Below are 27,036 nucleotides of genomic sequence, written 5' to 3'. Positions count from 1 at the left end.
ATTCTGTATCCAGTAGTTTGCTTGTTGCTTCCATTTCCTTCATTTGTGACATGTTTCATTATCTTCATATTTTGGCTGCTTCCCTGTGTTTGTTTCTGTGTATTAGCTAGAGCTGCTTTATCTCCTGGGATTGTAGAGTGACCTTGTGTAGTAGATGTCCTGTAGGGCCCAGTGTCTCAGCCTCCCCAGTCACCTGAGCTGGGCACTCTAGGGTACAACCCTGTGTGGACTGTATGCACAGTCTTGTTGTAGTTGAGCCTTGATTGCTGTTGGCATCACTGGAAGGAATTGACCTCCAGGCCAATTGGCTGTGGGGACCAGCCACAAATACAGTGGAAAAACTGCTGTGCAGGGGACACCCCTATGGAGACGGACTTGGTTTAATGGGGCTTTGGTGCTCACTAAGTCTGTCACCTGTGGATGTGTAGAATTGTAATCTGGTATGGTCTGAAGCTCTCCACCAGGTTCACTGGCTTTAGGGCCTCCCAGGAGGTGCAAAGTCAGCCACTGGCAGGAGCTACAGAGAGATCTGCAGATGCCTACTATTTGTATTGGGTTTGGAAGTGCCCAGGCAAGGCCCAGCTGTGAAGCAAGGCAGGCTGGTGCTAGTGCCGGGTCTTGGATCTTTTATTGATAGGTTTGGGATACGCTGTCATCACTGCAGCTTGTTTGAGAGATTTTAGAAAAGTGTGAAGCCTGAGCCAGGACATGCCATTTATATCAAAAAGCTGTTGCAAACAGCTTGGGTGAGGCTGCAAACTGGATGTGATGCGTCTCAGGGAATCACCAGGGCTGAATAAATAGTGAGCTCCAGGCTGATGGAGATCCAGATATGGCTGCCAGTCCCCCCTGCTATGGAGGAGGTTCCAGCACTGGAATAATGACCCCTGCAAGTACTCCATCTGGGAAAAAGTCACCCTGAATTCCTGCCCTGATGTCAGATAATCCAGTTCCTCCACATATGTGTCTGGGTCCCCCAAAGCTCCTTGGTGTTGGGAATCTGAGTAAGTTCGTGCACTGGCCCTTTAAATCAAACACCTGGGTCTCCAACAGCCTTCTTGTCACTCAGCCACAATCCCTGCTGGTTTTTACAGCCTGTAGTTGTGGGGACTTCTTTTCCCAGCTCTGGGACTCTGGCCTGGGGGAGGGGGGGGGTGTCTGATGTGGGGCTGGGACCCCTTGCTCCTCACGGATGGCCTCCTCAGAGGCTATCTCCCTACTTATTGAAAAAACGGCACATGTGGGTGTCGGACCAGCCCATTCTGTGCCTCCACCCTTCCTACCAGTCTCTTCTGCCTTCTTCTTTACTTCTCTAGTTGTAGGACTTCTGTTCAGCCAGCTTTCAGGCAGTTCTGAATGATGGTTGTTCTGTATTTTAGTTGTAATTTTGATGTGGTTGTGGGAGGCGGTGAGTATAGGCATTTACCTACCCTGCCATCTTGGTTCTCTCTTCTGGAACTTTAATGACCCAAATGTTATACTTTTGCCATCCCCCTGTAAGTCTCTGAGGCTCTATTGACAATTTTCTAAATTTTTTTCTTGAAAAATTTCTAGTCATCTATCCCAAAATTTACTGAATCTTTCCTCTGTTTTCATTGTGCTTTGTCTTTCCAATTAATTTTAAGTTTTTTTATGTGGTTTTTTTTTTTTTTTTAATTCTCTATTTCTCTGTGGAGGCAGTCTTCATTTGTTCCAAGAGTGTTTGACCTTCTTGTAGCATGATTATAATATCTTCTTTTTTTATAGTATTAAGAACTTAACTTTTTAAAAAGTATGTTTTTATTGATTTCAGAGAGAGGAGAAGGTGCGGGGGGAGAAATATCTATGTGGAAGAGAAACATCGATAGGTTGCCTCCTGTATGTGCCCCAACTGGGGACCGAAAACACACCTGGGCATGTGCCCTGATCGGGAACTGAACTGGCCATCTTTTTTTTTTTTTTTTTTTTTTTAATATATTTTTTTTTTTTATTGATTTTTTACAGAGAGGAAGGGAGAGGGATAGAGAGCTAGAAACATCGATGAGAGAGAATCATCGACCAGCTGCCTCCTGCACACCCCCTACCAGGGATGTGCCCGCAGCCAATGTACATGCCCTTGACCGGAATCGAACCTGGGACCTTTCAGTCCGCAGGCCGACGCTCTATCCATTGAGCCAAACCGGTTTCGGCTGGCCATCTTTTTGATACACAGGAGGACACCCAACCAACTGAGCCACAGCTGGCAGAGCTTTAAAACAGTTTTTGTTGTTGTGTAATCCCAGTATCTGTGTCATCTTGTTAGGTTTAGGCTTCCACTTCCAACTAGCATTCCTTAGGTTGTGGTCCAGAGTCAGTTCCATTTTGGATCTTACTTGCATATACCCTTCCCAATGTCTAGTCTCAGTCCTGGCCGGTGGACGGGTCATAGTTTAGTGCTCAAACCCTTGGAGAATGATCTTACAGTCAGGTTCATGCGTGCTCAGCTCAGGGGTGAGCCCAAGAGTACACACACAACTTTATAAGCTTTCATGAACTCCCTCCTTTCTGTGATTGGACATTATTTTTGTTCCTAGGGACACCACCTTCCTGGTTGTCTGGCTGGAAAGCTAGGGCTTTTGTTTCCTTTTACTTCAACACATTTTTCACAATTATGTCAGCCTCTTTGGCCAAGCTACAAGCGTGTAAAGGATAAAAGAAATAGAGATTCTCCTCTTCTACTTGGAACTAAATTTTTCCATCAAAGACTAAGGTTTTTGGAGCTTTGGGAGCTGCCTGGGCTGCTGCCATTGCCTCCATTGCTACACTGGTATTGCTTGGGGCCAAAAAAGCCCAGGGGATTGATTTCTTCCGTTCTCCTTACCCAGAGGAGCCCCCTTTCCTGCTCCTTAGGTCAGAGATAGAAGGCTTCTCTGGAGCTTTTTCTTTGTGCATCTGGGCGCCACTTTAACTTTTGAGTCGAGACTGGGAGATACTGGGAAACTTGCCTGTAGTATGGTGGTACTTCGGGTTCTGGTTTCCATTTTCCATCTGCCTGCTGCCATTTATGTTTTCAGATTCTCATAGACATTTCTCCAGTGGTTTTAGTTGCATTCTGTGGGAGAAATGGAGTGTGCTTATTTCATCTTGACCTACTTTGTATTTCAAATCAAATCAAAGGATAATGTTTTTTATATGGATTTGCGTTTTTCACATGAGAAATCAAATACATTAGATAGATGCTGGTTTAACACTTGCCTCTGGTGGTTCCTATTTTTATTGTATGAAAACCTCAAGCTATAGAAGGTGGCCATATATTAACATCTCATATTTATTCTTAAACCTTTTATGAAGCCTAGAAATTCCTAATTTTCTCCTTCTGGTTCCAGCTCTCATTTTTTATAAAGAATAGAAAGTCTCTATTTTTAAAACAATGTATTTTTATTGATTTCAGAGAGTAAGGGAGAGAGAGAGAGATCAAAACATCAATGATGAGAGAGAATCAGTGATCTGCTGCTTCCTGCACGTCTCCTACTGGGAATCGAGCCCGCAACCCGGGCATGTGCCCTTGACCGGAATTGAACCCAGGACCCTTCAGTCTACAAGCCAATGTTCTATCGACTGAGCCAAACCTGCTAGGGTGAAAGTCACTTTCTTGAATAAACCTTTTTATATTTGCATATATCACTCAGGTGGCCTTGGGTTTTCTGAATATGACCTTGTAACTTATTTTACCAGTGAAGGGATTTGTAATGACCTACTGTTTTTGTAACTGAAGATCAATACTAAGAACTTAAAAGCCGTGTGTTGTTTCATTTGAGTAAGTTTTTGAGGATGTACGGATGTTTTATACTTCCTTTAAATAGATGCTAAGTTTCGTTTTAGGATATTCATTCATAGTAGTAGAAGTTAACAAAATAATTTCTTCTGAGCTGAGTTGATTTTGAAAAATATATTAATTTTTTATTTTGCTAATACACATTCTCCTTAATAGCCACTTAGTTGGCTGACTAATGTATGGTCTTTAGGAATACGCTTGCATGCTCCTTGTCCTGGAACTTCATTTCCTTAGTTATCTTCTCTGCTTTAAGCTGTCTTTATCATAAGACATCTTCCGTCTGACTACAAAACAATCCCTGACCTCACGGGGTTTTTTTATGTGTGTGTGTTTTTCCCCATAAAGATTCTGCTAATAGGCCCTGGCCAGGTAGCTCAGTTGGTTAGAGCACCATCCTGATACACCAAGGTTGTGGGATCAAAACATGGTCAGGGCACATACAAGAATCAACCAATGAATACATAAGTAATTGGAACAACAAACCAATGTTTTATCTCTCTGTAAAAATCAATAATTAGCTCTAGCTGGTTTGGCTCAATGGATAGAGCATCAGCCTACGGACTGAAGGGTCCTAGGTTCAATTCTAGTCAGGGGCACATACCCGGTTGCAGGCTCCACCCCCAGTAAGGGGTGTGCAAGAGGCAGCCGATGGATGATTCTCATCATTGATGTTTCTATCTCTCTTTCCCCTTTCTCTTCCTCTCTGAAATAGAAATCCTACCTAATAATAGACAAATATGCAAATTGACTGCACCTTCGCTATGCCCAAGCCATGCCTACCAGCCAAGCCACGCCCACCAGCCAATCAGGATGAGTATGCAAATTACCCCAACCAAGATGGCAGTTAATTTGCATGTCAAGACAGCGTAGAAAGAAGCCAAGGGAGGAGCGGAGGCGGGGCCTGGGGAGAAGGAAGGAGAGCAGGCGGGGCTGGCGGAGAAGGCAGGGGAGAAGGTAGGAGAGCAGGCGGGGCCAGATAGAGTGCAGCAGGAAACCCTATTGCAGGATTCTTCCTGCAACGGGAACGCTAGTAAACAATAAACAAACAAAACATTTTTAAAAAGATGTTGCTAATAATTTAAAATAGAAAAAAATGTGGTAATATATGAGGTAAATTTATTCTTTCAATAGATACTTTTGGTAAGTCTATTCTTTAAACAAATATTTATTAAGCACCTATTATATAATACCACATTCTAAGGATGCAAAAATAAATGAAATTTCACAGATTGGACATTCAGGAAAATTTTTGACCATTCCATGAAGTTTTATAGTCCAAAGAACTTCTTTTTAAAAATATGTAAAACTTTCATCTTTTGTACTGTAACTGTTCATATTTAAACTAGTAGCCCTGCGCACAAATCTGTGCTCCAGTAGCTCTCTGCAGGGCCTGGCCGCTCCACTCCTGCTGCCCAGAGGCCCATCTGCATCCTGGCCTGGCCAGAGGCCCTCCGCGGCCAGGGTGGAACCCTTGCCTCGTCACCGCAACGACAAAGCACGCATTCCGCCAGGCCGCTCACGCTGCCCACTCTCAGCGGCTGCCACCCCCCCACCTCCCTGGGACCAGGGGACTCTGGCAGGGCTGAGAAAACTGGGTGCCGCCATATTTGTGATGGAGTGACAGTTAATTTGCATATTACCCTTTTATTAGATAGGATTTGTTACTTTATGTGCCCTGAAACTGCATTATCACAGCTTTGTCTTTAAAATTTAGTGAAATTCTGTAGTATCTTGGTTACATGAAAGTCTTTGATAAAGTACTAGATATATTTGTATTATCTCATGGAGTCAGTATTTTGTGTTTTGATGTTTGTTTTGTTTAAGGATTAGTTTCAGTTAATACAAACTTTGAGCCATTTAACTTTTTTAAAACTTACTAAAATACTAAATTAATGTAGTTTTAAACATCATCCAAATAATTGAAGGGAACTTCTTTACTTCCAGTTATCTGGCATCAGATTCTTAAAAGTTATGTTTTTTAAAAAACAAAACAGATGTTTTAAGTAATTTCCATGTTCTTTTATTAAAGAGTATTAGAAATTGGACCAAACCATTTATCTTAGCCCCATACTTATTGAGTTAAAAAATAATTTATTAAAATATTTAAAATATATTAATATTTATTTTTAAATAAGTGAAAACTGAGTTTTCTGGATCCAGAAGAAGGGTAGTATAATCTCGTTCTGTGTTTCTGAAATAAAATATTTTACTTATGGATATCAAAACGTCTTTTAATGAATTTAATCCCCAGAAATGAATGTGCTTTAGCATCTATTCAAGTTTTAACAGCATTTGTCTAGGATTGGCAACTGTTTTTAGTTAGTGGAAAAGCAAGAATTTGGAAACCACCCAGTACTGATTTTTAGCCTTTTTGACAGCCATTTTGTACAAACCCAGTGTCTTTGTTCTGATTAGCAATTTATTTATAGTGGCTATTCAGTAAATATGGAAAGAATGGAATTACCTTGGATTATTTTAGATCTGGCTAAGGGCAAAACAGTCCCCCAAAATCTTACCAATTGATACTTTCATTAAGGCCCTGGTTGTAGAGAGAATTAATTCACAAACAAGCATAGCCTCCCACCCCAAAACACATCTATAATTTTATAACTCTGTACATTGAAGACAGTCCTGGCTGTGAAGTCAGACCTCAGCTTAACCAGTTAACTGCCATAATATTTTGAATTTAATTAAAAAAGTCCACCACTTGCATCTATAGACGCTTATGCTGTACAAATGGTTAAGTCCTAACTTCGGCACTGTTTTCTTTTTTTTTTATTTTAATGTATTTTATTGATTTTTTACAGAGAGGAAGGGAGAGGATAGAGAGTTAGAAACATCGATGAGAGAGAAACATCAATCTGCTGCCTCTTGCACACTCCCTAATGGAGTGTGCCCGCAACCAAGGTACATGCCCTTGACCGGAATCACACCTGGGACCCCTGAGTCCGCAGGCCGATGCTCTATCCACTGAGCCAAACTGGTTAGGGCGGCACTGTTTTCTTTATTATTAATTCTTTTTTATTTTTAAGTGTGTAGTATAATATTATATGGTGTTATACAGCAAATCTCTAGAATTTAGTCTTCTTGAGTAACTGAAACTTGATTCTTGTTAACAGCAATTCTTTTTCTCCTTCCTTTCACTCCTTGGCAACTACCATTATATTTTATGCTTCTATGAGATTGACTATTTTAGATACTACATATAAGTGGAATCATGCAGTATTTGTCTTTCTGTTACTGCCTTTTTTCACTTAGCATTATGTCCTCAAGGTTCATCCATGTTGTCACATATGGCAGGATATTGTTCTTTTTTATGGCTGAGCAGTAGTACAGTAGTCCATTATATGTCACATTTTGTTTATGCATTCATCCATTGATGGGCATTTGGTTATTTCCATATCTTGGCTATTGTGAAAAATGCTGCAATGAAAAGGGGGTGCAAATATCGCATCAAGTTTCTGATTTCAATTATTTTGGCTAGATCTCCAGAAGTGGCATTGCTGGATCATATAATAGTTCTATTTTTAATTTTGAGGAATCACCATACTGTTTTCCATAGTAGCTACACCATTTTACATTCTCCCCAATAGTGTACAAGGGCTCCAATTCCTCCACAAGACCCCAACACTTGCTAACTCTTGTGTGATTTTTGATAAATGACCATCCTAATAGGTATGAGATATATCTCATTGTGCTTTTGTTCCATTGGTCTATATGTCTGTCTTTTTCAGTACCATGCTGTTTTCATTACTTGGCTTTAAAATATAGTAGAGGCCCGGTGCATGAATTTTCAGCCTGTAAATTTTGTTTACTCTGTTAACATTTGCAATGGTGTTGGGGTGGCAGCTTGGGAAAACCTGCTGGCATTGAACCACATTGTACTAGTAGTCACGGTGCTGCCACATACTCCCAGGAAAAGAGTGCCACCTTCACTCACGGTGTCTTTGGAGAAGTAGATAATTTTATTAAATCTAAACCCTGTTTAATATGTGTGATGTGGGAAATATGCAGAAGCACTTGTGTTAAGGTAAAGCACATGGGTAGTTGGTTGTTTTTGTGAGTTAAAGTAGCTGCTTTTTTAATAGAATATGATTTTTACTTGTAAGAATGACTATTGGAAAACTGCGGTTATTTAGAGTTGGATATTTGGCAGACATTTTCTTGGGAATGAATGGAGTAAACTTATTCAACGAGAACGACTGACAGTATTTGTTGCCCAGTGATAAAAATTAAAGCTTTTTAAGTGAAAATTAGAATTTTGGAAAACTTGTATTCACCACTGTGCTTTGACAGCTTTAAAGAGTGTTCCAGCAAGATCATTGATGATTCTAATGATGTGATTTCTTTTTCTACCCTATATGATGCAATGTCTCAACATTCGGAAAATCTGCATCATAAGCCAGTAAACCAATATTTTCCAAAATATTTGGAAATATATGATGTTATAAAATTATGAGTAAAAGACCAGTGGATTTTAATACCTAGACGTAAAACATAAACAAAAGCTCATTAGGGTCCTCAATAATTTTTAAAATACCAAAGTCTTGAGAATACGAAGTTTGAGATTCATTGTTTTAACATTAAAGGGTTATAAAGGTCAAATGAATGTAATATTCATGAATGTTAAATCATTTGAAAAATATTTTAAATGTAGATTTAGAAATAATTTTTGAGCTCCTACTATTAAATTGCTATGCAAATCCTTCAAGCTCAGACTTTGACGAAGAGCCCTGGAAAGAGAACATGCATGCATCGTTGCTCTTAAGGAGCTTGTTCCCTTAGGTGAGGAGTAGGGGAATTCACATATCATTCCTCTGTTCCACAAACCACATAGTGAAAAAGCGATATTAGGATGAGTCTTGTTTTGTCCTAAATATACTTTTACTAGTATATATGCTTATATTTGTAATATATATGTATACATACACACATACTTCTCTGTGGATCGAACCCGCATCTATGGCATGTGCCCTGACTGAGAAAAGACCCGTGACCTCCTGGTTCATAGGTATGTGTGTGTGGGTGTGGGTGTGTGTACGTGCACACGCACATGTATGTATGCTTGGGCTCATAGCAAACCTAAGCCCTGCTGTTCATGAATATAGTCCATTATAGTTCAAGTTGCGTTTTGATTTTTGAAGTTTTTTTTCCCTTCTTCCCTTGCAGGTATAGAACAAGATGCAGTGAATACTTTTACCAAATATATATCTCCAGATGCTGCTAAACCAATACCTATTACAGAAGCAATGAGAAATGATATCATAGGTAAGCAGTGCTTGAAGTTACGGCCAAAAAAAAAAAAATTGCCTGTTTTTGTTATCGATGAAGAGAATTTTTTATGGACATGGAATTTAATATACCCTTTCCTAGTTTGTTTTCAGATATCTGGTTGTAGCTCACTCACAAACTTTCTCTCATGTTAGACCAAATTTTTAAACTTTTATTTGAATAACAACAGCAAGAACAATAATATCACACATTTCTTGAGTATTTATTGTGTCCCAGACAATATTCTAAGTACTTCCCATGGATAAACTCATTTACTCTTCTAAAGAATCTTGCAGCCCAAGCAGGTTTGGCTCAGTGGATAGAGTATTGGCCTGCGGACTGAAGGGTCCCAGGTTTGATTCCCATCAAAGGCACATGCCAGGGTTGCCAACTTGATCCCCAGTAGGGGGTGTGCAGGAGGCTGCCAATCAATGTCTCTCTCTCATCAATGATGTTTCTATCTCTCCTTCTCTCTGAAATCAATAAAGATTTTTTTTTTAAAAAAAGAATCTTGCAACATAGATATAGTTATCCTATATAATAAAAGCCTAATATGCAAATTGAACCCTCGACTGGGAGTTTGACCAGGGGGAGGGGCCGGTCGGCCAACCGCCCGTGGTCCCTTCCCCCAGCTGGCCTGGCCCGATTGGCCCCGATCGGGGCGCACCGGCTGGACCCCACCCATGCACCAATTCGTGCACCAGGCCTCTAGTTATTTTATAAATGAGGAAACCAAATCATAGAGGGTAAGTAGTTTTCCTAATTTAGTAGACCTCAGACATGGCAGCAGGATTTGAAACCAGACCCCCACATGTTAAGTAGTATGCTTGGCAGTGTTTTTCAAACTGTGTATTGAGATCAATCTCTCTGTCCTAATCCAAATGATGGCTAAAGGCTAATTTCATTTCAGGAAATTATTTCCATTGTGTGTGTGTGTGTGTGTGTGTGTACTGAGTCACATAAATATGTTGCTCTGTAAACCATAGTAAAAAAACAGTTTGGAAGCCTTTACTGTGTTGTGTCAGCAGGTTTAGGTGTACTTGTAATCACAGACAAAAGTGGTTCATTTATTCATTAAACAAATATATTCCATCAAGTCCTAGTAGTAAGTTTTGTATTTTTATTACCAAAAAATGATTCTTTTGATTTACAAAATAGAGCATATTATTCTATTCCTAGTAGATTCTTCCACGTGTGAGGCTCTTTCAGTCTTGACTGCAAGTCCTTTGTACTCACTCATTTTTGGAAATAGCAACACCTCCTCCAGTCTCAGCTGTGGCTCTTACTTGGCCCACCATACTTTCTAGTGAACAACTGATGGCTATTTTGGGGTCCATCAGATGCCCCCATTTTGTCCCCTTTCTTTCTCCCAAACAGATACCCCTAGCACAGGTCTTAATGACTCTTGGTGATTTGTCCTTATCTGCTTATATTTTGGGATTTTCACCCAGTTTTATTGCAGAGTTGTCATGGCATTTTGGTTTTTTTGTGTAGTTCCTTTGTCTGTTTTTATGAAGGAATTTGTTGCTACCATCTTCCAGACTTCCCTAGACTGACTTTTTCTAATAATACAACTGGGGTGCCTTAGCTGATTAGAATTGGACTGTTTAAGGGATTGGTTGGCTAGTGATTCCTAAGGAGGTTTGTTTGTACCAACTGATAACCAGGCTGGAGTAGGGAGAAAAGGAAGGAGTTTTGAGCCAAGTAAAACATTTGAAGTAAAATGTCATTGCAATTCTAATTTTTCTTCTCTTAAACTTTATCAAATTAATGATGTAATCCCATGAGGGGAAACATCTTCTGAAGGATCAAGGGTTCTGAGAAAGTGTCCATCCAATGTCTGTTATGCATTTTTAGATGTTAATTACATATATATCTTTATAGAGTCACTTTAACTTCTTGAAATTCATTTTTCTAAATCCTAATTATTTGTCTCCTATTTCAGGTGGAATATTATAATATAGCTGTATTTTAAGTTACCATTTGAAGAAGTCTCCACTTTAGCTATTATTATTCTGTGTTGCACTGGCCTAGTTTTATTGTAAATGTTATCAGTGAGTTTTTGGTGTTGCTATCTAATTACTCTGTCTTTATGTGGTGATTCAGAATAACCCCAAAACTATACTACCGCCGAAACCGGTTTGGCTCAGTGGATAGAGCATCGGCCTGCGGACTCAAGGGTCCCAGGTTCGATTCCAGTCAAGGGCATGTACCTTGGTTGCGGGCACATCCCCAGTAGGGGGTGTGCAGGAGGCAGCTGATCGATGTTTCTCTCTCATCGATGTTTCTAACTCTCTCTATCCCTCTCTCTTTCTCTCTGTAAAAAATCAATAAAATATATATTTTTTAAAAAACACACACACAAAAAAAACTATACTACCACAGCCTCTTCCATTTTCCACAAATCCCTGAGGTTGTTGAATATTTTTATTATTATTTTGTTATCCTCACCTGAAGATATTTTTTCCATTGCTTTTCAGAGAGAGTGGAGGGGAGAGGGAGAGATATGACTAGTTGCCTCCTGCACAAGCCTCAATGGGAAGGAGAGGGAGTGGGAATGGGTAGTGAACCCGAAACCCAGGTATGTGTCCTTGACCGATAATCGAACCCCCAACCTTTCAGTGAATAGGCTGACGCTCTAACCACTGAGCACACGAGTCAGGCAAATTGTAGAATTTAAAAAATACTTTGAAGGTACAGTTGACTGAATTTGCTATTAGTTTGGAAGTGAGTAGTGTGAGAGGAAAGAACAAATCAAGCATGACTGAATACCTGGGAGAGTGGAGTTGCCATTTATAAGATGTGGGGAAAATCAGGAGTTTGGGTTTTAGACATCCAAATGGCGAATGCCCAGTAGGCAGTGGGACATCAACATTAGGAGTTCATGAGAGAGGTCAAGGATGTGGAGATATATGTTTGAAAGTATCAGCATATAGATGGGTTCAGAGTCATGAAACTGGATTACCATCGGACTGAGTGTAATGAGTGAAGACAAGAGGTCTAAGGACCATATTCTGGGACAGGCCTAACATTTAGAGTCTGTGAGGTGAGGAAGAACTAGCAAAGGGACTAGCCATTAGTATCAAGAGAGAAGTTTTTTCTGGAAGTCAAGTGAAAAATGTTTTAGGGGAAAAGGGAGTGATCAAAGGTGTTAAATCATGCTGATAAGTTAAGTAAGATGAATAGTGGGAATGGAATGGATTTGGCAACCCTGTGGGCAACTGGGCCACTGGTCATCTTAATTAGAGTGGACCTTTAGGGGCAAAAACTTAATTGGAGGAGCTTCAGAGAGAATGGGAGGAAGAATGAAGATAGCAAGTATGGGCAACTCTTATGAGGCATTTTGCTTTAAAGATGAGCTGAAAGGGGATGTTAAGCCAAGGAACAATGGTTTTTGTTTTTTGTTTTTAAGGTGACATATTATAAACATATAAGATGTATGATAGCATACAAACAAGTGTACACTGTATATAGCTGGTGAGAATAAGGCAATAACGAAGAAAATTTTGATGCAAGAGAAAAGGGGGACAGTTGCTGTAGGAAAGAAGTCTTGGAAAAGCAGAAGAGGATGAGATCCAGTGCTCAAATAAAGTTACTCAAATAGGAGTGAGGACAGTATATCTGTAGTAACAGGACAGACTGGTGGAGGTGCAGATTGGTTGATAGATGTGGTGAGAAGTGATAGAAATAATTTTTCTGATTGCTTCTGTTTTCTTAGTGAAGTAGGAAGCAAAGTCATTAACAAAGAGAATAGAAGAAGAGGTGTTAAGACATTTAAGGAGAGAGGGTAAGGTATGCTCTGTATTGTCTAGGACAGGGGTCCTCAAACTTTTTAAACAGGGGCCAGTTCACTGTCCCTCAGACCGTTGGAGGGCCGGACTATAGTTAAAAAAAACTATGAACAAATTCCTATGCACACTGCACATATCTTATTTTGAAGTAAAAAAACAAAACGGCAAAAACACCCGCATGTGGCCCACAGGCCGTAGTTTGAGGACGCCTGCTCTAGGAGAATATGAGAGTAAATGGACCAGGAAACTGTAGTACAATCGTTGGGTTTCATTTAGGTTCCACTGACGTCATGAACTTAAAGTGAAACCAGCCATCATGGTTGTATGGGGTTTTTTTAGCCATGTTTAATAGTTAGCTAACCAGGTTATTGATGTGCTACAGTTTATTTAGGCAGTTCCTAATGTTAGCATATTTTATGTTTTTAAATTTCAATTGAATAACATTTTGATAAGCTTTTTATTGAATTTATTGGGGTGACATTGGTTAGTAAAATTATATAGGTTTCAGGTGCACAATTCTACAACACATCTGTATATTATGTGTTCAACACCCCAAGTCAAGTATCCTTCCATCACCATGTATCTGCTCTATGCCGTCTTGTACCTCCCCATCCTCCTTTCCCTCTGGTAATCACCATGCTGTCTGTGTCTATGAGGGTGTGTTTTTCTTCCCCTTATCACCTTCACCTTTTTCAGCCAGCCCTGCAACCCCCTCCCCTCTGACAGCTGTCAGTCTTTTCTCTGTCTATGAGTCTGTTTCTATTTTGTCTGTCAGTTTATTTTGTTCATTAGATTCCACATATGAGTGAGATGATGTGGTACTTGTCTTTCTCTGACTGGCTTATTTCATTTAGCATAATGCTCTCCAGGTCCATCCATGCTGTCACAAAGAGTAAGATTTTCTTTTTTTTAACAGCCAATTAGTATTCCATTGTGTAAATGTACCACAACTTTTTTACACACTCCTTCACTGCTAGACACTTGGGCTGCTTCCCAATCTTGGCTACTGTAAATAACGATGCAGTAAACATAGGGGTGCATATGATCTTTCAAATTAGTGTTTTGGGTTTCTTCGGATATATTTCTAGAAGTAGAATCGTTGTGTCATAAGGCAGTTCCATTTTTAATTTTTTGAGTTATCTCTGTTTACTGTGGGTACACCAGTCGGCATTCCCACCAACAGGGCACAAGTGATCCCTTTTCTCCACATCTTCACCAACACTTGTTTTTGTTGGTTTATTGATGAATGGGAGGTGACATCTCATTGTAGTTTTAATTTGCATTTCTCTGATGATTAGTGACATTGAGCATCTTTTCATATGTCTATTGGTCATTTGTATATCTTCTTTTTTTTTAATCTTTATTGTTTAAGGTATTATAGATGTCCCCATTTTTCCCCCCAGTGTCTCTCTCCACATGGTTCCTATCCCATCCCAGGCCTTCACCACCTTATTGTCTGTGTCCTTAGGTAATGCATTTATGCATATAAGCTCTTTGGTTAATCTCTCCCCACCCCGCTACCCCCTACCCTCTGAGATTCATTAATCTGCTCCATGTTTCCATGCCTCTGGTTCTATTTCATTCATCCATTTATTTTCCTTGTTTGTTTATTTTGACTTTTAGATTCAATTGATAGATATGTATTTATTGCCATTTTATTGTTCATATTTCTTCTTTCTCTTCTTGCTCTTCTTGCTCTTCAACATTTCATGTAATACTGGTTTGGTGATGATGAACTCCTTTAGCTTTTTCTTTTCTGTGAAGCTCTTTATCTGACCTTCAATTCTGAATAATAGCTTTGCTGGGTAGAGAAATCTTGGTTGTAGGTCTTTGGTTCTTGCTTCTCATCACTTTGAATATTTCTTGCCACTCCCTTCTGGCCTGCAAAGTTTCTGTTGAGAAATCAGCTGACAGCCATATGGGTACTCCCTTGTAGGTAACTAACTGCTTTTCCCTCTTGCTCTCTTTGTCTTTAACCCTGGGCATTTTAATTGTACTGTGTCTTGGTGTGGGCCTCTTTGGGTTCCTCTGGTTTGGAACTCTCTGGGCTTTATGAACTTGTAAGTCTATTTCTTTCACCAGGTAGGGAAAGTTTTCTGTCATTCATTCTTTTTTATTTATTTTTTTAATATATTGATTTCAGAGAGGAAGGGGGAGGGAGGGAGAGAGATAGAAACATCAGTGATGAGAGAGAATCATAGATCATCTGCCTCCTGCACACCTTACATTGGGAATCGAGCCCGCAACCTGGGCATGTGCCCTGACCAGGAATCGAACCATGACCTCCTCGACGCTCAACCACTGAGCCACACCGGCCAGGCTCATTATTTCTTCAAATAGGTTTTTAATATCTTGTGCTCTCTCTTCTCTTTCTGGCACCCCCATAATGTGAAAGTTGGTACACTTGAAGTTATCCCATGGCCTCCTTACACTATCTTTATATTTTTGGATTCTTTTTTTCTTTTTGTTCCTCTGGTTGGGTGTTTTTCTTCCTCATATTCCAAATTGTTGATTTGCTTCTCAGAATCCTCTACTGTTTAATCCCTGTAAATTACTCTTTATTTCAGTTGGTATAAGTTTAATTTCTACTGGTCCTTTTTCATATCTTTGACACTCTCACTAAGATCCTTGAAAGTCTCACTAAGTCCCTTGAAGCTCTCATTAAGATCCTTGAGCAACCTTATAACTATTGTTTTGAACTCTGTATCCAGTATTTTACTTGTTTCCATTTCATTTATTTCTCTTTCTGGAGATTTCTTCCATTCTTTCATTTGTGACCTATTTCTTTGTCTCCACATTTTGGCTGATTCCCCGTGTTTGTTTCTATATATTAGATCATCAGCTGTGTTTAGTAAAATTATATCAATAGAATTGGTAGAGTGGCCTTGTGCAATAGGTGTCCTTTAGGGCCCAGTGGCTCAGCTCCCCAGTCACCTGAGCTGGGCACTCTAGCCCCTGTGTGGGCTGTGTGCACAGTCTTGTAGTTGAGCCTTGATTGCTGTTAGTGTCACTGGGAAGAATTGACCTCCAGGCCAATTGGCTGCAGACCAGCTGCAACTACAGTGGGAGAACTGCTGTGCAGGAGACAACCCTTTGGAGCAGGACTTGCTTCAGTGGGGCTTTGGTACTCACTGAGTGTGTTGCTGTGGCTGTGTAGAGTTGTATGGTGTGGTCTGAAGCTGTCCACCGGGTTCACTGGCTCTAGGACCTACTGGGAGGTGCAAAATCAATCACTGCCTGGGGCCACCCTGCAGGAGCTACCCAGCAATCTGCAGATGACTGCTACTTGTATTGGGTTTGGAAGTGCCTGGGTGAGGCCCAGCTGTGAAGCAAGGCAGGCTGGTGCTAGTGCTGGGTCTTGGGCATGCTGATGCAAGTTGCTGCTTGTTTACGAGATTTTAGGAAAGTCCTAAGCCAGGACAGGCCATTCATATGGAAGCTGCAAACAGTTTGGGTGGGGCTGCAGGTTGGATGTGGCAGGGTCTCAGGGAATCACCAGGGCAGAATAAACAGTGTGGGCCATGCTGATGGAAACTCAGATATGGCTGCCAGTCAGCTCTGTGACGAAGAAGGTGCCAGCACAGGAACAATGACCCCCACGAGCACCCCCGTCTGAAAAAAAGCCACCCCCAAGTTCCTGCTTCTATCCCAACAATCCAGTTCCTCCCCATATTTCCCTGGTTCCCCCAATGCTGGCACCTGGCTATGGAGCTCAAAGCAAGCAGGACAGTGTAAAATTGTGCATGACCCTTTAAGAGGAACTGCCTGGGTCTCCAAGAGCCTCCATGTCACTCAGTCACAATCCTTGCTAGTTTTTACAACCAGAGTTATGGGGACTTCTCTTCCTAGCTCTAGAACCCTGGGCTGGGGTCTGGTGTGGGGCTGGGACCTCTTGCTTCTCACAGGAGGCCTCCACAGCGGTGATATCCCTCTGATTAAAACCATGCCACACGTGGATGTTGGACCAGCTGCTTTCGTGCCTCCACCCCTCCTACCAGTCTCTATGTCCTTCCATCTTTACCTCTCACGTTGTAGGACTTTCATTCAGCCAGCTTTCAGGCAGTTCTGAATGATGGTTTTTCTGTATTTTAGTTGTAATTTCTATGTGGTTGTCTGAAGATGCAAGTACCAGCATTTACCTACTCGCCATCTTGGTTCTCCGTATATCCTCTTTGGAGAAGTGTATTCCAGTCCCTTTGCCCATTTTTAGTTGGATTGTTTGGTTTTTGGTTTTGAGTTTTATAAGTTCTTTTTAAATTGTGAATATTAACCCCTTATCAGAAGTATCATTGGTGAATACGGTATGTTCTCCCACTCAGTGGGTTGTCTTTTTATTTTGTTGGTGTTTTCCTTTGCTGTGTAAAAACTTTTTAGTCCCATTTGTTTATTAATAAACTGTTTTGTAGATAAATCTTTCCACAAATCTGTAATTTTGTGTTACAGTTCTAGAAATGAAATTGCTGATTGGAACGGTATGTTCATTTTTAAAGCTTATGCTAGAAATTGTCAAATGGCCTTCCAGAAACACACACCAGTTTATATTCCTACTAGCACTGGTGTTCCTTTTCCCATGCCTTTGCTAAAACATATGTACATAAGCAATTAAATATATGGATTATTAAAACACTTTTGTGCCTGTTTTCTAGACAAAAGTTGGAGTGCCTTCTTATTTTAATCTGTAACTATATTTATTTAATTACTAGTGTGCATCCATATCGTTCCATATTGCCCCTTTTATATTTGTTCTTTGTGAATTGTCTTTTCATGTCCTTTGCTCAGTTTTCCTTTTGAGATGTTTTTTATTAATTTGTAAAAGAAATGTCTTGATAGATGAGTGATACTCTTTTATACAGAGAAGAACCTGTTATACATGCTACAAATTTGCCCCCTAATTTGCCTTTTTATTTTGTTTTTTTTGGGGGGGTGTTTTAATGTATAGAATTAAGCTTATGTTAAATCTTGGTTTCTGCTTTTGCATATATACCTATATGCTTTAGAAAGACCTCTACCTCAAGATCAGCTATTCACCTGTATTTTCTCTTAGTTCCTTATAAAACCTAATTTATATGCCTTTACAGTCATTTCCTACTTCGATTCACAAATGTGTGCATTTGGATTTAATAGAAATTGAATTATTTACCATTTCTTTTTCAGCTAAGATTTGTGGAGAAGATGGGCAGGTGGACCCCAACTGTTTCATTTTGGCACAGTCCGTAGTCTTTAGTGCAATGGAGCAAGAGTAAGTTATGTCGTACTTTCACATTTTGCATTCTTGAGAATTTGGGTTTAGTGTTGGAATGGCCTTCACACAACTAAAAACAAACTATCTTTGAGGATTTAAGTATTTTGATTGTTTACAGGATCTTATAGGCATACTTTAATGGATTTTTTAAACAAGTAAATTGTGAATTCTATTAAAAATAAAACTTTTACTTCACTGATTTGTTGTTATTGATACAATTGATATAAAAAGACTGAGGATTCCTTTAAAATTGGGAACATATTTAAAAGAAACTCCTTGTAAAAATGTATTTTGTTTTACAAGTAATTAAAGTGACTAACAAGTTAACTTGGAAATGCAATGTAGAGTATTAGTTTGCCACAATTAGGTATTCAGGCTAATGGACTGTTCTTGTATTCTTTTTTATATTTTGTTTTATTTTAACATTTTTATTTCATTAAGTTTATTGGCATGACATTGGTAAATAAAATATAAAAATAAATAAAACAAATTTCATTTTTAATGTTAATACCTCCTAAGTTAAAATAATTTGTTTTTAATTCTAAAGTCATTTGGGGGTGATTGTGACTATTAGAATTGGTTTGTTTATTTAAATAATGCATGTCTTCAGATGGATATTCTAATTTGTTAGTGCATGCTTTAAGGTTAATGTATGCCATAATGCTAAATCCATATAGATTTGTTAAAACTGCCTCCAAAGGTTTTTTTTTTTCTTTTTATTAATTACTGCTTCATACCCTTAAAAAGAACCTACATATTCATTCAGCATTTGTGAAAATTGGTACTTTGTGCAAGGAAGTTACAGCTTAATAGGAGAAATAGGGCATGTTCTTTTGTTACACGTGTGTTGAGAATCAGATGGAAGCTACAGAGTCCATCAGAAGTAGGGGAGTCGGGAACAGCACCATGGGAAGGGAGGTATTGCTGACCGAGGCTCTTAAGATAAAACAGGCACAATGTGGAACGAGTGTATTTTTCCCTAATAAGTTCTTTCCCTTGGTCGTTCCCTCAAAGTGTCCCTTTTTGTCCATGTGCAGGCACTTTAGTGAGTTTCTGCGAAGTCACCATTTCTGTAAATACCAGATTGAAGTGCTGACCAGTGGAACTGTTTACCTGGCTGACATTCTCTTCTGTGAGTCAGCCCTCTTTTATTTCTCTGAGGTAAAGTCTGCGTTTCCTCTCATACTCTGTTAGAGCATTTCAGCCTCTAAACTGTAAATGCTGGGGCCCTGTATATAGAAAATAACATAGCTGGATTTAAATAATTGGATTATTGTTTTAAGGTGTATGTGGTGACAAGAGAGCTTTAATGACATATTAGTCAGATTAAAGAGAGGCCATGAAAATGCAATGTAAAATAACTCTAATTTAGAAAAATTGAATTAAGAGAATGTTTATTTTAAATTATTTGTAGTTGTTTTAAAATCACAGAGATTGATACTTGATCCCAGTGTGCAAATATTTTCAGATCAGACTTCAGAAGAGAGAAAGAAAAGTCATAAGTTTTTTTCCTTTGCTTTAGCCACTAGGAAGGAAAAATACATGTACTACCTTTGCTTTAGCCACTTCATAGGATTGCCCAGGAAAGCATTTGCAAAAAGCAGTGAGTGTATTAATGTCTTTGAGGTGTACATTTTAGTGTAATTGTATTTGTAGGCTTCAGAAAATGAAATCTTTTGTTGCACAGCACATGACTATTAAGTAGAGATAAGAGGATCCCCAGTCTCACAAAGCAGTAACTGAAATACACACTTGCATCCTGTCTCTTCACAAGAATGATTTTTTTCCACTGCCTCTGTTTGCCACAGTTGAAGTGAGCATTATTTTTGTTATTCCTCACCTGAGGATATTTTATCCATTGATTTTTAGAGAGAGTGGAAAGGAGGGGGGGAGGGAGAGAGAAGGAGGGAGAGCAACATCCATTTGAGAGAAACACATCAATTGGTTGCCTTCTCCCCCCCACCCCCCACCCCGCCCTTTCCCCCGTGGGCCAGGGATCGAACTTGTAACCAGGTGGATTCCCTTGACCGGGAATTGTATTTGTGACCCTCTGGTGCAAGGGCCAATGCTCTGACCACTGAGCACCACCAGCCAGGGCTAAGTCAGCATTTATTCAGGTTAATGTGGCTGCATGGAGTGATGGAAATGATCAAGTATAAAAGATTTGGTCTGGTTACTTTACTCTTCGCATGTTTGCCAGTGAGGAACCACTATTGCGCCTTACTGTAATTTTCACTCCGGTGCACTAACACTGCATCCAGCTGTGTACTAGTTGTGTTTTTATTAGTTTTTTTGTTTTTTACCCCCTCTAAAAGAATGTTTTTAAACTTTTCTATCAATGTAAATGACTGTACATTGCTGACTGGCATTAACTGAGCAAATGTACCTGTTAGGTTTTTGTGTTTGTTTTGTTTTGTTACTTATATCCTATATATTAATAGTTAGGGCTTATAAATTAGGGATGGTAAGTGAAATCTGTTTATAGTCTCATTTTCCTCTTTTGTGTTTTTCCTTCCTAGTACATGGAAAAAGAAGATGCGGTGAATGTCTTGCAGTTCTGGTTGGCAGCAGATAACTTCCAGTCTCAGCTTGCTGCCAAGAAGGGCCAGTATGATGGACAGGAGGCACAAAATGATGCCATGATTTTATATGACAAGTGAGTTTTATTTACTAAGGATTTGATATGCACTTCAGAAATAAAGATGCATAAACTCAATCTCTGCTTCAAGGAACTCACAGGCAGCAGCATACAAACTGCTTTTCATATGGTGTGTGTAAAGTTTTGGAGGTTCTTGGAATAAAACTTTCTGCTAGAGAAGAGGGGAGGTTTGTGTGTGGCAGGCAGGACAGTGGTGTGTAGTTCAGGGAGGGTTCCACAGAAGAAAGATTTAAAATGGGTTCTGAAGAATGAATTGAACTTTGCTAGCCAGAGAAGGCAGACAAGAACATCCTGGACAGAGGCACAAGCAGAGACATGGAAATTTGCAGAATGAAGCACTTTCAGGAAACAAGTTTGGTAATTGAAGCTTGGGTAAGGAATATTAAAGATGCAAGTAATTAGAATATATTGTAAAGGGTCCTATATATCTGTGTATGGATGTATCATAATTTCTGGTGCAAATCTGCTCGGCCCGTTTAACTATTCAGTGAATAATAGTTCTTCATTAGTCTTCACTGAAAAGCAGAGGGTGGCACAATCTTACAGTGAACAGAATTGAAAACATCAGGCAAGTGATAAAGCTGTGGCCAGCTTCACAGAACTTTTCTTATTTTGTAAAGAAAAGTAATGTGTTATTTGTATCCAGAAGCAAGTGCTAAGGATAACTTGAGGGTAGAGAAGAATCCATGGATGTCAGGGTTGGAAGGAACTGAGAGCATCTGGATCCCTAGGAATTGCCCAGCAGCTGATTTAAGATAGGTTTCTAGTCCTCTCTGAGATACCGACTCAGCAGGTTTGAGGTGTGACCTAGGAAGCTTTAGCTTTAGAAAACACCCCAGATGACTCTAATGAATAGCCTTATTAAGGATCAAGTCTGATTTTCCTATTTTGCAGATAAGAAAGTTAAGGTCCAGGGGTAGTGACTTTCTCAAAGTCACAGGGTAAGTTAGTGGCTGCACTTGGACTGGAATGCAATGCTTTGTGCTTGTGCAGTGTTATTTTAGTATATTTGTGGAAAATATTATGTAGGAAACTGTTATATGGTCATAGAAACAGCAGGTGTTTACATTTAGAAATTTAGTCTGGGGTGCCCCAAAATTCAAATCATGGAGAATATTGATGAACTTGTTATAAGACGGAAGACTTGCTTTTTGTTAAGAAAACACTGATAACAAAAAAGAAGCGTTTTCTGTATGCTGGAGCAGGAGAGTGCACTAGCAAGCACTGGCTGGAACTCAGTCCCACATGGAGCAGAGACCCTGTTTTCCCACTGGATCCCATTCTCACTTTAGGAGCCATTTCTAAGTGAAGGTTACTAGTTCGTATCCCGCTGCACTGTCATTTTGGCAAGTTTGTTGTGCCAAATATGACTTACAGTCCCAACTTGTTTGTTTTATATCTTATTTATGCATCATCATAATCATGCATCATCAGTCTTTCTGTATTTGTATTACAGACAGGAGTTAGACATCTCTAGAATGCTTGGAAGGGAACATAACAAGGTATCCCCCAAAAAAGTGTACTCACTTGAAAGCTGATAGCTCAATTTTGCAAATGAAGTTTATTTTAATAAACACTACCTTTATAATTATTCACAGTGTGTGTATACGTTCTTTTGGGATACCCTATATATGTTTTTCTCCCTTAATGTTTTTATTTAGTATCCACTTTATAATAAGCTTTCCAGAACACCAGTTGCATTATGTCCTGTTAAGTTAAAAATCTTTGAGTTATTGACTCAGTTGGTTGGAGCATCATCCCGTACATCAAAAGGTTGAGGGTTCAATTCCTGGTCAGGGCACATACCTAGGTTGCAGGTTCCATCCCCAATCAGGGCGTGTGTGAGAGGCAGCAGTTGGTGTTTCTCTCTCACACCCCCCGCCTTTCTTTCTCTCTGAAAATCAATAAAAACATATCCTTGGGTGAGGATTTTTAAAAAGGCTTTGGCCCTAGCCAGTTTTGCTCAGTGGATAGAGCCTGTAGACTGAAGGGTCCCAGGCTCAATTCCAGTAAAGGGCATGTATCTTGGTTGCAGGTTCCTGGCCCTGGTGGGGGGCATATGGGTGGCAGCCAATTGATGTGTTTCTCTCACATCAATGTCTCTCTCTGTCCCTCCCTCTCCCTTCCACTCTCTAAACCTCAATGGAAAAAATATTCTCAGGTGAGGATTTTTTTTTTTAATCTTTGAGCCCTGGCTGGTTGCTCAGTGGTTAGAGTGTCAGTCCTTAGACCAAAGGGTTCAATACCCGGCCCTACTTGGGGCACATGGGGAGGCAGCCAATGTGTTTCTCTCATCTATGTCTCTCTCTCTCTCTCTCTCCTCCCCTCCCCTCCTTCCTTCCACTCTGTTCGAAAATCAATGGGAAAAATATTCATTCAGAGGAAGATTTAAAAAAATATTCATTCAGAGGAAGATTTAAAAAAATATATTTGAGAATATTGATTACTACTTTTCCCTTATATACCAAATCATCAGCAGTCCTATTATTCATCCAAATACATCAAATACATCCACTTTAACCTCAGTACTATTTTGTTTGAATTCCTACAGGTAAATTACGTATGCCTCCTAGTTACGATGGTGTGTTCTCATTAAATCATGTGCAGGGATTTTTTTCTGCTCTGTTTCTAGAAGAAATGACAGTGTCTTACCCTCTTTCAATCCATTTCTTTCTATGAAGTGCTGAATAGAACATAGGTTCCTATTAAATACTAGAGGCCTAGTGCACAAAATTCGTGCACTAGGCGTGGAGGAGGTGTGTGTGTGTGTCCCTCAGCCCAGCCTGCACCCTCTCCAATCTGGGACCTCTCTCACAATCCAGGACTGCTGGCTCCCAAACACTCGCCTGCCTGCCTGCCTGCCTGATTGCCCCTAACCACTTCTGTCTGCCAGCCTGATCACCCCCTAACCACTCCCCTGCTAGCCTGATCGACACCTAACTGCTCCCCTGCTGGCCCGATTGCCCCTAACTGTCCTCCCCTGCCAGCCATCTTGGGGTGACCATCTTGTGTCCACATGGGGATGGCCATCTTTGACCACATCAGGGTGGCCATCTTGTGTGTTGGAGTGATGGTCAATTTGCATATTACCTCTTTGTTATATAGGATATATAGGATGTGTGATTGATTGATTTCTTTGCCTCAGTTGTAGCCTGGCCCTTGAAAATCTTAAACAAGAGCCAAGTAGGATGGAAGGCAGATAGGGAGGTAGCAAGTTGACTCAGATATCTTTGGGGAATGGAGATAACAGTTGCAGCAAGGCCGTGATAGTACCAGGTCTGCAGGCTGAATCAAGTACCTTCAGAAGATTCTCTGGTGTAGGTGTTAGAAGTTGCTTGTATTTGCTTTGGAATTTGGTTTTACTTTGGCTGTCTTTCTATCATAGGTACTTCTCCCTGCAGGCCACACATCCTCTTGGATTTGATGATATTGTAAGATTAGAAATTGAATCTAATATCTGCAGGGAAGGTGGGCCACTCCCCAACTGTTTTACAACTCCATTACGTCAGGCGTGGACAACCATGGAGAAGGTAACCAAGAACATCAAAAGTATTAACCTATAAGAAGTTTTTACTGTCGGAACCCAGAAAATAGAGCATGGGAAAAACAATACGCAACAGGACAGTCGAAAATTGAAGTAGTGCAGCATAGCGATTAAGAGCAGAGTCTTTGAATCAGATTCGGTATGTATTAATCTTCATCTTGACAGGCTGAGTAGCTTCAGGCAGTTAATGAAGTTCTTTGAATCCATTTGCCTCATCTGTGAAATGGGAATGTTATGGGTAATAGAAACTTACCTTAAAGTTATTTTGAGGATAAAAATGAGGTAAGGTGTATATGAATAAAGTGCTTATTAATTAGATATCAGAATTGGGCAAAGTTAGCTTAGGAAAGATCCAAATATTTCACCAATATCCCTCAACAGGGTTGGAGCATTAGTTTTGTGTAGTATCATGATCATTAATTAGGGTATTAGTGGTAGCTTATTAACAGTGAAGTATTAGAATTTGTGAATGATTTATTCTTCCAATAACTAGAGCAGCTTTTGCCAGGAATTGCAGAGTCCAGGAGAAGCCCATGAAGTTAGGTTATCATGTGTATGTCATGTGTATCTAGGTGGAAGGGTTTAAGTACGTACTGTAACATAGTACCCACATAACAAGGGAATTCTGGGATAGGGAAGAGTTCAATATAAAAATCAAATCATTGAAAAGCTAGTGATAAACTGAATAGAGTATCAGCTATTGGCCTGGGAAAATAATTTTTTCATGTTTAAAATTATACTCTTTCTGATCTTAAAGGAAATGTTTCAGGTCTGCATTACATTTTAAAACGAGAGAGAAAAACAAAATCTAAAAAAAATTTCTTACTAAATATGTATGTGTATGTAAAGAACTTAAACTAATTTAATGAATCAAGTAGATAAATGGAGAAAAGGCAGAGGTGATTCATTCGCCAGTGCTTTGCGTAGTTCCGTGCTGGCTGTTGGTGTTAGAGTGGTAGACAAAAGAAGCATGGTTTCTGCCCTCCCAGGGCTCTAAGAAAAGACACAACTACACACAGACATAAATGCTTACAGCCGTGCTAAGTGCTGTGCAGGAAAAGTTGGTAATAGCAACTGCCAGTAATAAACATGGGAACTTACTCAGCATCTTTCATAATTTTTTAAAAATATATTTTATTGATTTTTTTGCAGGGAGGAAGGGAGAGGGATAGAGAGTTAGAAACATCGATGAGAGAGAAGCATCGATCAGCTGCCTCCTGCATACTCCCTACTGGGAATGTGCCTGCAACCAAGGTACATGCCCTTGACCGGAATCGAACCTGGGACCCTTCATTCCGCAGGCCGACGCTCTGTCCACTGAGCCAAACTGGTTAGGGCTATCTTTCATAATTTTTAAATGCAAATAAAAACACCCATAGTTATTAGACATTTATTTAACAATTAGTGGCCTGGTGCATGAAATTCGTGCACGGGGGGGTGTCCCTCAGCCCGGCCTGCACCCTCTCGCAATCCGGGACAGCTGGCTCCTAACCGTTCACCTGCCTGCCTGCCTGATCACCCCTAACCACTCTGCCTGCTGGCTTGATCAACCCCAACTGTCCCTCCCACCCCCCTTTCTGGCCTGATCACCCCTAACTGCCCACCCCTGCCGGACTGATTGCCCCCACCTCCCCCCCCGGCCTGCTCGCCCCCAACTGACACCCCCCCCCTGCCGCCACCGGCCTGCTCACCCCTAACTGCCTATGCCTCGGCCCTGCCACCATGGCTTTGTCTGGAAGGACGTCCGGAAGGTCTCCCGGTCTAATTAGCATATTACTTTTTTATTAGTATAGATAATTTGAAAAACATAACCTGGCCCTAGCCAGTTTGGCTCAGTGGATAGAGTATCAGCCTGTGGACTGAAGGGTGCCAGGTTAGATTCTGGTGAAAGGCATATACCTTGGTTGCAGGCTCCTCCCCAGCCTGGGCTCTTTTTCTCACATTGATGTTTCTATCTGTCTTTCTCTCTCTCTTTGAAAATCAGTGGAAAAATATCCTCAGGTGAGGATTAAAAATAAATTAAATTAAAGGTTAAAAAAAAGAAAGAACGAAAAGAAAAACACAACCTGGTGTTTGAAAGCCTGTGTCAAAACAGATACCTTGCCCTGGCCAAGGTGGCTGAGTTGGTTGAGCATCATTCTGTGCATTGAAAGGATTCTGGTTTGATTCCGGTGCCCAGGTTTTGAGTTTGATCCCCAGTAGGGGTGCTTGTGGGAGGCAGCCGATCATCGTTTCTCCCCCACATCAATGTTTCTCTCTTTCTCTCTCACCCTTCCTCTATCTGTTTTTCTTTTTTTCTTTTTTTTAATTTAAAATCAATTTTTTTTAAAAAAACAGATACCTTGATATATTGCTAGTGGAACAATTGACAACATCCTTCTGAAGGGTAAATTTCCCATATACTGTATATTAAAACTAAAATGTTCATACTGTTTAATTCAGTAATCACACTCCTAGTAATTTATCATAAGGAAATCAGTTCAAAAATAAATACCAATATACATGCACAAAAATTTTAGTATTTATAACAAACCAGAAAAATCTAGTTTCAATGTATATCCACTCCCTAGACAATTTTCTGGTCACCCAGAAATCTAAATATCTATTCTATGTAATAGTTTCATAGTAAAGTGTTTTTTGGCGGAAAAAAATATATAAATTATACATGTTGTAATTTTAGTTACAGTGTAAACTCTGTACAAAGGGATATTACTTGGAGTGTAAAAAGGAGAAGTA

General features: G+C 40.0%; 1 protein-coding gene across 2 annotated transcripts in view; it reads left to right on the top strand.

Moving 5' to 3' along the window:
* AKAP10 (A-kinase anchoring protein 10) overlaps positions 1–27,036 on the top strand; it is a 116,032-nt gene that overhangs the window by 48,483 nt on the left and 40,513 nt on the right. For both annotated transcript variants that reach the window (XR_008554674.1, XM_008156205.3), the window contains exons 5-9: positions 8,963–9,061; positions 18,010–18,094; positions 19,135–19,258; positions 20,617–20,753; positions 24,142–24,286. Coding sequence is in view for 1 of the 2 variants with exons in the window: in XM_008156205.3 (XP_008154427.1) it covers positions 8,963–9,061; positions 18,010–18,094; positions 19,135–19,258; positions 20,617–20,753; positions 24,142–24,286 (590 nt within the window). In the remaining variant the exon portion in view is untranslated. The remainder of the gene's footprint in view (positions 1–8,962; positions 9,062–18,009; positions 18,095–19,134; positions 19,259–20,616; positions 20,754–24,141; positions 24,287–27,036) is intronic.

The sequence above is a fragment of the Eptesicus fuscus genome, chromosome 20 (assembly GCF_027574615.1).
Source record: "Eptesicus fuscus isolate TK198812 chromosome 20, DD_ASM_mEF_20220401, whole genome shotgun sequence".
NCBI lineage: Eukaryota > Metazoa > Chordata > Mammalia > Chiroptera > Vespertilionidae > Eptesicus > Eptesicus fuscus.
Note: the sequence above shows the minus strand (reverse complement) of the source record. Positions and strands in the feature narration are given on the sequence as shown.